The sequence below is a fragment of the Sinohyriopsis cumingii genome, chromosome 6 (assembly GCF_028554795.1).
Source record: "Sinohyriopsis cumingii isolate HCF-2022 chromosome 6, ASM2855479v2, whole genome shotgun sequence".
Taxonomy (NCBI): Eukaryota; Metazoa; Mollusca; class Bivalvia; order Unionida; family Unionidae; genus Sinohyriopsis; species Sinohyriopsis cumingii.
The window spans coordinates 100,968,292-100,982,405 of record NC_142966.1 but is presented as its reverse complement, the minus strand read 5'-3'; the positions used below and the strand labels follow the sequence as shown (position 1 = coordinate 100,982,405).

The following is a 14,114-nucleotide window of genomic DNA, read 5'->3' as shown; positions in this document are numbered from 1 at the left end:
TCCATTTTATTATTTGAAACATGTTTTTTAAACATATTTTTCTATCTATCCAGTTTGTTATTTTGAATAGGTGTTTTTCTATACATCCATTATTATGAACAGGTGTTTTTCTATCCATCCATTTTATTATTTTGAGCAGGTGTTTTTCTATCCATCCATTATTATGAACAGATATTTTTCTATTCATCCATTTTATTATTTTGAACAGGTGTTTTTCTATCCATCCATTTTGTTATTTTGAACTGGCGTTTTTTCTATGCATCCATTTTGTTACTTAAAACCGGTGTTTTTTTCTATCCACTTTATATCAAACAAGCAATCTTCTATCTATCCATTTTGTTAATTCAAGCATTAATTTTTGTATCCATCCATTGTTATTTCAGACATACATTTGTTCTCCATCCAATTAGGCATTTCAAACAGGCTTTTTTTCCTTCTTGTATCCGTTTTGTTATTTCAGACAGGCATTTTTAATCTAAATTTTTTGTTTTGAACAGGTCTGTTTCTTTTTTTAAATCCATTTTATTATTTTAAATTGGCATTTTCTTCTGTGCATATGTTTTGTTATGTGTGTTTCTATCCATCCATTTTTCTATTTCAAACTGTCATTTTTCTATCCATCCATTTTATTCTTTTGAACAGGTGTTTTTCAATTCATCCGTTTTTGTTCATCAGTTGATCTAATAGTCTTATCGACATGCATTGACAGATCAGCTACTCCTAAAGATTGCTGGCCTCGAGGTACAATAACAAATGACCTTGATTTTCTCTTTTGTACTTCCACAATTTTTTCTTACGATCTTTGTCCTAGTACCATAGTATGAATGATTTGCTTCATCATATCGGTGTGGTAACATTCTAATTACCCACCTCTTATGCCATTACAAATCACAAGAAACAATGTCCGTCAACAGTTCTAATCATTCACCACTTATACCACTATCAATCACAAACCTCAGTCTGTCAACACTTCTAATCATCCACCTCTTATACAACTATTGATCACAAGAAGCAAATCCATCCGTCAATGTTCTAATTACCAACCTCTTATACCATTATCAATCATTTACCCACCTCTTATACCACTATAAATCACAAGAAGTGAATCAGTCTGTCATTGTTCAAATTACTCACCTCTAATAACATTATCAAACGAAACATCAGTCTTTCAACAGTTCTAATCATCCACCTCACATCACTATCAATCTCAAGAAACATATAGTCTATTAACAGTTCTAAATACCCACCTCTTGTATCACTATCACAAGAAACATCATTCACAACAGTTCTAATTTACTCCCAGTATGTTTAAACCTGCATAGTGTGCTTGTCCACTTGTTCTGTAATAATGAGCTGGGTTTATTTGTTAATTTTCATACCAACATGTATAATTTCTTCAGAAACGGACCATTCCGGTGGCCATGTGGTTAGAGCATCTGCCCGCCATGGATGTGGGAGGTCATTGGTTTGAACCTCAGCCGAGTCATACCAAAGACTTACAAAAATGGTACTAACAGCTGCCTCGCTAGGTGCTCAGCATTAAGAGGTTCATGTTAGGATTGGTCGGTCTGGTGCCATGACATTGTGACTGGCTGGGACATCATGCTATATGTCTGCAGCATGATGCCCCAGTTCTAGACATCACTATAAACTGCCATACTGCAGACATCATAGCGATATGACTGAAAAATTGTTCAAGCTACATTAAAAATCGAAATCACACACATACACACACTCTTCAAAAATGTCCAATAATAATAATACATCTTTTTTGACAATGGTCACATGAATCATGAAATATTTTTAGATTTAAATTATTCAGTGAAGACTTTAAGTTGATCTACTGGTGATTTTGGTGTTCACGAAATGAATCATCTGGTGTTGAATGAAGTTGTATTGGTGGAATAGCTATTTCATTCAATCATTCAAAGCTATTTAGATATTAATATCAGTAAAGATCGTTTCTAAAAAATGTAGACACCATATTTCTAAGCTCTTTCAGTTTGTCATCTTTAAGGTATTTTTGCTCATTTTTCTGCTTGTCCAGTGAATATAAACACTATCTGCAATCCTGATTGTTCTTTTAAATGTTACATCATTTCCTTCTTTCATGACCGTTCTTACAAGTGTTTTGTCTTTACCTTCTTTCATAAACCTTTCATCCATGAAATTCTTGATCGCTGTCTTTGTCATCAGTACTTGGCATGATTTTCATCTGTCTAGATCATTTAAAAGCAATGTTCTCATTAACATTTGCTTGTCATAAGTGTGCAAGTTATGATATGCATTTGGAATATACAAAATAATAATTACGTCTTACCTGCGGAACAATATATTTACCTACTCAATGGTCATGATCACTTTGCAGTGTTGTCAGTGTCGCAGATAAGGAACATATTTGACAATTTAAAATGTCTTTCATGTTCCTCTATTATATGTTAAGAGCATATTTTTGGTCTTAATACTTTGTACACTAGATCTGCAATCTTACCAAATGAACACATGCATTAACTACTAATATCTAATTGAGATGAATGTCCCTGCAAAAGTCACATGGGATCACAATTGTGTCAGTAAATGACATTTCCTGTCAGAAAGATAAATAAAATTGGCTGCATGAACATAGCAGATTATGAATGGTCACTCATGAAAAGATGGAAATTATGTCCCCCCCCCCCCCAACTTCAAGCACTGGAGTGGTGAGAGTAAAAAAAAATTGCCACAGAGCTTTTGGGATTCTTCTTCATCAACTAAAGGAAAGATGCAGATAAATAAAGATGTATTTCTTTAATATAACGTAAAAAAGAGGAGCCAAAAAAACCAACATATTCAATTAATCAAATAATTTAGTTTATTTCAGCATGACAGACATACAACGTGCTTCATTTAACACATTTACCCCATGCAAATTTTTCATAAAAATGCATACCACATTGATCACGTGTAAATATTAAGCCAGGTTTAATAGTACATAATATATAAATTTGTCTTAGCGCTCTGTAGTGGGAGTCCCTGCATCCAGGACCTTCACTTCTTGGCTCTAACCTTATTTTCAGAATTTAGTTAACATTTTTCTAAAAATCGGACTCAAAATCCTACAGAGGGATACATATTGTTAACGCATACAAATATTAAGATATTGCATATAAACTGCATATATAGTGCTTTTACATAAAGCATTGAGACTTTGTACTGAGAATGGTTTTATTCAACCTCAGCAAAAGAATGATGCAGACTGACGCATCTTTTAAAACCCAGTGGCAAAGGTACCTGTGTGCAAAACATGAATCTTATATAACCCTTTGGTCTTGGTACCTGTATGCAAATATACATCTTATATAACCCTTTGGCCTAGGTACCTGTATGCAAATATACATCTTATATAACCCAGTGGCATAGGTACTTGTATGCAAATATGCTGCTTAGATAACCCACTGGCACAGGTATGCAAATATGTATCTTTTAAAACCCAGTGACAGAGGTACCTAAACACAAATATGCATCTTTTAGAACCCAGTGGCATAACTACCAATATGCATATATGCAACTGCATTCACATAGATCTATATAAAAAATTAGAAGAAAGATTCTAATTTGTTTCCCCCTTGCATATATACATGCTAAGTGCTCTATCTACACCACTGACATAAGTCTAGGATGAGATATCCTGGAATCTACTGGTACCTTAATATTTAGAGAATTCCATTTTATATAATTATTGTACACTAGACCTAAAAATTTCTTTCTGCTACTTGATTTGGAATTTGTATATACAGTGTATATAACCTTCTAATCATTACCAAAGTTTGTACAATTTTTAATTCATAAGGACAAATTTCCCATAAATTATGGAAATGAAATTAGATTGAAACTATGAAAAGGATAATTAGCAACAGTGATTTTTTTAAAGTGCATTTGATTCTGTTCAGAAGTAAAAGTAAAAAATAAAGCCCTACATTAACAACATAATCAGGCATGATTAAATTTTATCATAGCATTGCACCCCCCCTTTTTATATTTGTTCTGCATGCATACAATAGTTATGTTCTGATATACTTTATGAATGGCAATATAATGCACTCTTTGGCCACAAAATTCATTCCTTTGTAACAAGCAATATTTTCCCTGACAAACTTGTAAATTTTAGATCTCAGCATAAGGCATTTGATACTATTGTATCTGCAAAAATCATTACTTTGTACAACAGTATGAAATCATTACTTTGTACAATAGTATGAAATCATTACTTACTTTGTACAATAGTATGAAATCATTACTTTGTATAATAGTATGAAATCATTACTTACTTTGTACAATAGTATGAAATCATTACTTACTTTGTACAATAGTATGAAATCTGATTTATCTCCTTCATTTGAGTGAGAATGTTTTCAAAAATGAACCTAGCACAGTCAGTTACTTAGTGTCTATACCTGTTTATATTTAAGACTGAACTGCAAACAACACAGACACTGATATGCATTGCATAATGCACCAGTGGATCAGTGTTGGTTTTGTTTGTTCTACTGATGACTCCAAACAAAACTACATAGACCCAGATCTGTTGGATCTAACTTATAAGTGAATATATATGGTATAGGAAATGATTTTTCTGTCCTGTAGAACCACAAGGCAGGCCTTCCTCTCTAATGACTAATTGTAAAATTATCTATGAAAACATATTAAAGAATCCTGAAAAGTCAGGATCTGAGACATAATACCAGGAACCTGTTTGTGGGTATAAGTGAATCACTATATGGTCTCTCATTTTTCAATCATTTATTTTAAAAGAAATTCCTATGTATGAATAATAAGTCAAAGATTTAACTTATAATTTTCAGTTCATTTTAAAATATGAATATTTGCTGAATATCAGCAAAACGTTTTCAGTACAAAAAAATGTAAGGGTATCAAAACAGAAGACAACCACATATATTTATGGCTAACAGTAATTCCAAATGAGAAGATTCTTACTGATTTAAGTTGGCTTCAATACAGACATGCAGGATACTTTACGTTTTTACCAAACATGAGAAAATAAAAACATTATAAACATCTGAGATCTATGTAGCCCTTCATAACCATTGGGTATTTTGTAAAAGGTAGTTTAAAGTTCCATTTTGGGCAGACTAAGAGTTTATTTTCAAACAGAATTTTAAGTGTCAAAGAATAATTACAAAAGTAGCATGTACTGGTTCACTGCTATTACAACATTCATTAAATATTTGGAAGGTCAACGAAAAATCAGTCTGAACTTCCTGCCAAAAATTAGATCATCTACTGAAAACACCAAACTATATCTACAAGAAGAAAAAAAAATGCTTAAACTCATTCTAAATACCAAGAAATCATGCTGGGAAAAAAATCATAAAAGTATATTTTGGTCTCATTATCTTATGTTATTTAAGATAAAACACTAGAATCCATTGCAGTATGTACTGAAGAAAATGCACATCTGTTCTTACACTAAATGAAAAGTTATGCCACAATGATCTGCAATAATGTCTTATTCTGTCAGCTGCAAATTTTAGCTAAGAGAGATTTTTAGATAGGGAAAAATTTAAACAGCTGTTGGTATTTAATGGAAGGAACCATTTCTTTGAGTCAGGATTTTCACTGCTCAAGGTAGACATTTTCTTTGGATGAATTCTATGTATTTTTGGCATTTGCAGCATACATCTCTATACACTTTGCCAGCTGCAAAAGTTGTAAAGGTGGACCTGTCTGACATAGTATGTAGTTAGAGTGACTAGATAAGTACAGATTAAAAAAGCCTTCAAATAAATATGGCAATATAAACAGTTTTAATATCAATGATATGCAGATATATATAATTTGTAAAAACAAAGTCATTGCTTCATAATGTGATAAAGATAAACATACATGCTTTTAAAATAATTTGAAAAAATAAAGTTTCACATGGAACAAAATACATACATGCTAAGTGCAAATATACAGATGAAAATTACAAACTATTTGTTAAAGAAACGATTTCCTTATACTAACTTCAGCATGTCTCCTTAAAGTTTCCAACCTCCATGTCAGCATACATATATTTTTATTGAAAATAAAGATGATCTACTGTATATGCTCACTTAAAAGTCAAATCAAACTGCAAACGACAAAGATCGTGATCTGTCATAGCATAATGCATCGGCCAGTCATGTCTGTGCCGTTTGTTCTACTGATTATTCCTAACAAACTGCACAGACCAAGATCATATTATGTGATGGCAGATCCGGGTCTCTGCAGTTTGCAGCTGGACTCAAACTATAAGCAAGTATATATGGTATACAGGCCCCCCCCCCCCAGTCTGAACCTATGCCATGGTTTTAATGCTGCAAAACTGTGCATCACTACTTCAACAAAACAGTGACCAGAGAAAGGTTTGTAGCAGACTGTTTTGGCAAACCTGATGATGATCTTCTAAGAAGTTTAACTTCTCTCATCAAAGTCTCTTTATAGTCGCTGACTGTACATTATAATGAGTCACTCAAATTCATTTACTGAGGTTACCTGGATACCATATACACTCTTATGGAGGTCAAGTCCACCTGCAAACATCACAGACCCTGAACTATGCCTGCAGATTATGTGCCAGCAGATCAGGGTCTATGTTAATTGCAGATCAAGGTCTCTGTAATTTGCAGTTGCGCTAGAAGCAGTTTGCCTCACCTGATGGGTTTCACTTGACAAGTAGTTACACCATAAAACTGAATTTACCCTTCCTTATAAGTTATTTAAAAAAACTGACTATACTTACTGAATGTGTGTGTGTGTGTGAGTGATTTGGATTTTGAATGCAGCTTTCACAATTTTTCAGTCATATTGCTACAATGTCTGCAGTGTGGCAGTTTACACTGATGTCTAGCACTGGGGCATTATGCCACAGTAGCATGATGTCCCAGCCAGTCCCATTATCCTGACACCAGTCCTAACACTAACCTCTTCATGCTGAGTGCCAAGCAAGGCAGCTGTTAGTACCATTTTTATAAATTTTTGGTATGACTTGGTCGGGGATCAAACCTATGACATCCGACATCCGAGGTGGTTGCTCTTACCACTAGGCCACTAGAGCACTCCTTACTGAATGTATAAAACTTTTATCAATATATAACTCTACTGAGGTACTGAATTGTCAATGTAGAACAATCAAGGATACAAAAACTAAAACAGCCTCAGCCTGAAAAATTGCAAACTTAGCATTTACCAAATTTAAGTGCCACTGGCTTAACGATATAAAGAACTTGCAGAATATCTTCTGAAACTGGCTTATGCATTAAGTACAAACTATTCAACAACCAATTTTAGTGCATTTTAACATCATTAACAGTCCCTTTTACCAATGATAGTTTTATTTCACAATAATGTGTATATTACTGCCTATTTTCCATTGATATAAAACACATCTTGTAAATGAGTTATGTCCAAGAATTTATTAGGCTGTTATCAGACTTAGAGATATATAGTGCTGGGATGTAAATTTGATTGATGCATTACATGGAGGAAGGTTTTCTTCATTTCTTGACTGGATCAGCAACAGTGCCAAACATTTTAACAGAAAGACAAGGTGGCTTGAGTACTACTCTATACTGCTGCCAGGGATTTCTATGATTCTATTTCTGTTCTATCCTCTACCTGGAATTTACATCTTGGCTCTAGACCTACAGCACTTATTTCACTGCAGTAAATACTGGTAGTATGAAAGAGGGAAGTGAGAACCTGACAAGTGCAGTGCTTGTAAAGTGTAACACAAGTACCCAGAATATCAATTTTGGCATGAAAAACACATTTCATTAAAAATTAAAGTACTCTGTCAAGAATAAAGTTCAAACAATAAATCTTTGAGATGCATTTTAATAATGATTTACACAATCTTGGATATAGATATATTCAAGGCAAATATGTGTGTAATAGTTCAGGTTTTCATGCTACAATCACATACTTCAATTTTATATGTATGTAGCTGTCAAGCACTTTGATTACTTAAGTTTTTTGAATATGTTCATACTTTTACATTTTGAATGTGCTCATCCTTTTTTCAATATTCTGTACAGAGTACACCCAACATAGTTTCATGATACGGTGTATCCCCTAGAGATGAAAGACTGAGAGTCACAAATCCCCATTGTGTCAGAAATGGGGTCAGACTGTGTAAAAAACAAACTCTGGTATCAAAACTGGGTCTCCAGTTAAAATTTATTGGTGGTCTTTGAAGCAAAATTGAGGGTAAAGGGAAACACTGCATTATAGTAATGTGTTTCAAATACTATAGTCATATTATGCATAAAAGGGTTTAAAAATAGAATCTTGGAAACTGAATGTTGCTTTGATTGCCTAAAAATGATGAAGAATACATGAATGGCACATTATAGGTGAGCTCCAAGTTAATAATCCACTATGTTGTTGTTGGGTTTAATACATTTTTCAACGCATGGTAGGCTATGCATGGCGGTAAGTATTAATGGCAGAGGAAGAACCCGGTAAAACCCCAGGAAGAACCATCGACACACAAGAAGCCACTGGCAAGCTTTTGCACATACCCACATTAGCCGAATCCTAGACTCGAACCCACGCAGACAGAGGTGAGATGGTAGTGATCCGTAATGGAGAGCGCTTTAGACCACTCAGCCACTCGAGGCCCCAATCCACTATGTATGGACTAGTATAGTATTGTTGACTCTGAAAATTACTGACCAATGGGATACATTGACCTAGACCTTTGGATGACATATGCAGTCTTTAACTAATTTAATGTGCAGAAACAAATTTCTTATCTGACTAACCATGACCATGATCTCTAACATTTAGACTACATTATTTATGGGTTTTTCTGTTACCGTAAGAACAAACCAACCACAAAGTTTAGTAAAAAAAAGTAAGTGTAGAACAAAACAAACTCTGCAAGATCAATTTTTCTTTGAGCAACAATCATCATGACCTTTTCTTCTTTGACCACCAAAATTAACAGAACTCTTCCATGCCATAAGTATAAAACAACCACAAACTTTGGTCATGGTACACCTTCTACAACTGAACTTATTATGCGAAAATCATTTTTTAATTTTAAAAAACTCCTACTGCCCTTGACCTTTGACACCTAAATTAACAGGCTTCTTTCTTAGCAAATGTGCAAATAAACCACAAACTTTGATAAAGACAAACGAAAACTGAAATTCTTATGCAGAAATCATTTTGTTTCTTTCAGTCATAATGATCTTGACCATTAACATTTTGACCCTGAAATCTATATTTTTTTCTTATCCAAACACCATACGTTCAAGCCATCCACTAAGTTTGGTCCAGGTATGTTATATAGGACTGATGTTTTTGTGTGTAAACCATTTTATTTATATCAGTCCCAATAACCTTGACCATTGATCATGACCTCAATATCGCTAGGATTCTTCCTTACCCATCTGCAAGCCAGACACAATGTTTGGTATCCTTACATGGGTGAGAACTCTACATATTGGACAGAAAACAATTTTCTTCTTTCTGACAGTGACCTTGAGCCTTGACCTTTCCATCCAAAACTGATAAGATCGTTCCTTACTTCAAGTGCATGCCATCTGACAAAGTTTGATAAATGCAGAAGTTAGACAAGTGGATTTACAGTGTGCAAACTAAATAAGTAACAGTGATGGACAGTCATCATCACCAATTATACTCCCAACTTATGGCAGGTACATTCAAAATCCTGTTACTTGTAATCAGACTATGTTACGGCCATTGACAAGGTTAAAAGCAGGTTATCTGGCAAGTTCATTATAAATGGATTTCATTGTACCATATTGCTCTATTAAATGTCCTTTTTCTGCCCTTGACCACACCATCTGATTTCTATCTAGATCAGTCTGTTGCCTTCTGGGATCAAAACAGCAATTTTCTTTTCATTCCTATCTATTTCATCTTGATTCGTATGAAAACAGGAGCTGATCTATGCCATAAATGCACTTGCCCTCTTAAATCTTTATAGAATCTAATTACAAAACAATCAAAATCTACTGCATCAGTAACTATGCATCATGCCTGGCAAATGATCTAAAATTTAGAAAACTGGCAACATCACTGACCTATTTAGGAAATAATCAATTGTCATATGAAGAACATGCTCCTGGGAGACTTTAAAATCCAATAAAGTTGAATTCATGCATACATGACATGCACATCATGGTAATAAAAATTGATGAAGACAAATTAGTATCTCCCTAATGAGATTGCATACTAGGCCTGAACAGCATTAACTAAACCAAAGAAAGCAACAGAAAACCACTGATCTTGGATTGATGGATACTGGAACCTTATCAGATGCTAGAATCTGGGATTCATCTCTTCAGTACACAGGTCTGAAGCAGGTGTGCAATCTACCACTGCAAAGTCAAACTACAATTAATTTCATATTATGAGAGTGTTCTAAAGTGCTTGTCTTTACCTATCACTGGCACCTCAACTCCGTGTGGGTTCGAGTCTTGGACTCGGCCAATGTAGGTATGTAAGATATCTTGCTGGTAACTTTCAGTGGGTTGGTGGTTCCTACCAGGGTTTTCCATGGATTTTCCTCCACCGCTTATACTGGCTACCATGTTTAAATTATTGTGCACCGAAAAATGGCATTAACCCCCACAACAACAGTATATTATGAGAGTGACATGTAATTGTGTAATGGCTGTACATCAAAAACCTATCCTGAACCAGTTTTTATCTTGTATGTTTGTTTTTTCCCCAATAGCTGGAAGGTGAAGGTACAACAAACAAAAAAGATCAGACAAGTGGGCACATACCAGTTGAAAAAATGTCATATACCCTGATCAACTGATGCATTATACAAAAGGAGATCAGAGGCTGTTGCTGGCGGCTGGACCCAACTTATTAGTTATTATATACAGTAACCAGAGAGTCCAGACCTAATATTTCAAATGCTGAAACCAATAAATTAAGTTCTACCTTTTAGCGGCAATATAATTAACAGCTTTCTAGTCTAAATTCTAATGATGCAAAAAAATAATTTGCATTGTCAAAACTGGTAATTGTTGTAGTCATCACTGATTTACCATATGTACTTGTTGGTAAGTCCAATCCAACTTCACACTGCATTGATCTTGATCTGCCATCCCATAATGCACCGGCAGATCTGCGTGTAAGCATTTTGTCAGGAGTACTCAGTAGAACAAATAACACAGATCAAGATCTGCTGGCAGACTGTGCAATGGCATATCAGGGTCTATGTTGCCCATCATGTTGCTCATCAGCAGGATAGCACTGTGCCGCAATTTGTCTAACAGCTGGATGAAACCAGTTTGTGAAAATGTGTTATGTTATAATTATTAATGCATAAATATTGTCTACTGGAGATAAGGGGTAAGTATCTGAACATAATACATTTTGAATCTTCTTGTTTGTAACTATATCCATTAGTTGAAAATTCTGTAAACCATTTTTTTCTTCTGTCCTACTGGATGAGAAACCATACTCTTGCTGAAATTTCTGGCTATTTATACTGAAAAAATGTACTTGTTCTTATCAACCGTCACAGGTCCACAAATGTGAAGAGGATTTTTCAAGGCCTCAAAAACAATCCTCAAAATGAGATTAAGAATATGAGGTCTGGACCCAGTTTTGCTAAATTTATCATAATTTATCCTTGAATTGAAATTTTGCATTACCTTGTTTATGATGCTGATTGCAATACTAGGATTTCCTTAAGTGGTTAATAGAATACAAATGATTAAAAAAAACTTGTTAAAACTGTACACTGTGGAGTTTTTATTCTCAACAAGTCAAATAATTCCTCAGATTAAGTGATATTCTGCAATTGTCCTCAAATATATAACAAGACTAATTTCAACAGAATATAGGATATTTTCAGTACATTTTAATCTTTGATGTCTACATGGAATTATGTGAGAAACTCAGTTCCAAATTGAGTAATTAGAAAAATATTTTAAAAATCTTAATTTGAAGAACTATGACATTTTTAGTACCTAAGATTGAGAACCAAACCCAAGCTATAAGTCCATCATCATAAAAAAACTAAAAACCAATAATGTTTTAATCAACGGATATAAAATAGTGTTTTCTTGATGGGTTTGTACTGTCTTTTATACATACATACACATCTTTTATACGTCTTTCACTGCCATCAATGATGGCTTCCACTTTAAAAGCTATTAACATCACAAGCCACTATTCAGGCTGTAATTAACCATAACAATATTAAGATAATGTCACTGACAGTGCTGATGTACTGGAAATACAGAGCTTGTAATTTCTGATGTAACCAAAGCCTTAAAATTAGTGTAGATTGTAGTTCATAACTGTGATTAGATGTGTTGATACAAAGAACAGGATTATTGTCACAAAACCTAATGATGTTTAAGATATGTACATTCAAGGCCTGATTATCTTTCTATAGAACATATAATAATTTGTTATATTTTGCACCTAATGTTGGAATACCTTCTTTTTCTGGTATGGGGCATTTAAACAAAAAATATTGCAATTTTATCGTAGACCCATGAACTTATGTCTTATTTCTTGCAAATGATGCTTTGTGTCTTACATATGAGTAAAGCTGAATATCTCTGACACTTGTTCGTCATACTGCTCACAATCCAACAGGAAATAATGCTTCATTTGACATTTGGCTGAAAGAATGCGAATTGTGTATTTTAATGTCTGAATCCATAACAGTGTCTTGTATTCCGTTAGTCGTACTGTTCAACATCCAATGAGATGACTCTTGTTGTGGCCTAGTCCTGAGTAGAGACTTCCCACACAATCAGGTGACTTCTTTCCCCCTTGCTGAGGGACTGCGCCTTCTTCTCATCATCCTCTGCTGCAATCTCATCATCACTATCACCTGCAAATGAGCAAACTGCAAAATCAATATCGATCAGTCCCATTCTGTACAGACAACATGCTCAGATGATAACTGTCATGAACAGATTTCTTTCTCTCATGCAACAAGGAAATTACCTGCAGGTGAAAGCCACATTAGAACAAGCATCCATTAACCCTGCTTAAAGTTAAATTCACATTGTGCTGGTGTTTCAACTTTGTACAATAAAATAATGAAAGCAATCTCGACTGAAAAATAAAATTGTTTGATGACAGTGAAACAGTCCGTCAAAGGATTTTCATTGCTTCGATGGGGACTGCTCCATTGGCCTAGTGGTCAGAACGTCTGCCTCGGATGCGGGAGGTCATAGGTTTGAACCCTGGCCGAGACATACCAAAGACTTATAAAAATGGTATTAACAACTGCCTCGCTAGGTGCCCAGCATTTAGAAGTCAGTGTTAGGACTAGTTGGCCTGGTGTCAGGATAAATGTGACTGAGTGGGACATGATGCTACATACCTGCGGCAAGATGCCCCAGTGCTAGACATCACTATAAACTGCTGCACTGCAGACATCGTAACGATATGACTGAAAAATTGTTAAAGCTATGCAAAAAAATAAATAAATCCAAATTACTTCAATGGCATAAAATAGTCCTTGATATGAAACTGAAATCTTTGTTTTGTTTGCAAAGCAGAAAACATCAGTCCTTGTGAAATTCTAAATTGCTCAAAAGCAAATCACAAACAAAGTCTGGTGAATGTAGGTGATCAAGAGTTCAAGATATTACTGGTATTCTTGTGTCACAGTGATCTTGAGCATTTACCACAAGATCAATAGACATCTTCCTTACCTCAAATGCAAGCCATTTACAAAGTTTGAATCAAGGTATTTGTTACACAAGTCAAGTCATTATGCGTAGAAAGCTTTCTCTCTTGCATACTTTTGATCCAAAACTGTGGCCTTGTGACCCCAAATTGATAGTTTTCTTCCTTGCTCCAAACACAAGGTACTTTCACAGATTACACAGATTGGTAATGGTAGATTGTAGAGAACTCTGACAGGAATGTAAATAGTGAAGAGATGCAGTGATGTATACATACATACATACATACATACATACATACATACATACATACATACATACATACATAGGTATAGAGAACATTATGATATGCTTCACCTTATGGTGGGAGCATGAAAGCCTATAGGTTGTGATTTATCATGAAGGAGTTTGTAAAACAGGAATTAAAATGATAAGAACAATGAACAA

At 34.5% G+C, this 14,114-nt stretch overlaps 1 protein-coding gene across 17 annotated transcripts in view; it reads right to left on the bottom strand.

The window, feature by feature from the left end:
• Positions 1 to 2,833: 2,833 nt before the first annotated feature.
• The window catches only part of LOC149797568 (C-Jun-amino-terminal kinase-interacting protein 4-like), a 243,704-nt gene continuing 232,423 nt past the window's right edge, over positions 2,834 to 14,114 (bottom strand). For 15 of the 17 annotated variants that reach the window (XM_089962454.1, XM_089962453.1, XM_089962444.1 and 12 more), the window contains one exon: positions 2,834 to 12,862. In XM_089962454.1, coding sequence (XP_089818580.1) covers positions 12,753 to 12,862 — 110 coding nt within the window. In that variant the 3' untranslated portion in view covers positions 2,834 to 12,752. Of the gene's footprint in view, positions 12,878 to 14,114 lie in introns of all 17 variants that reach the window. The other 2 variants (XR_016421848.1, XM_089962445.1) reach the window with 2 other exon arrangements.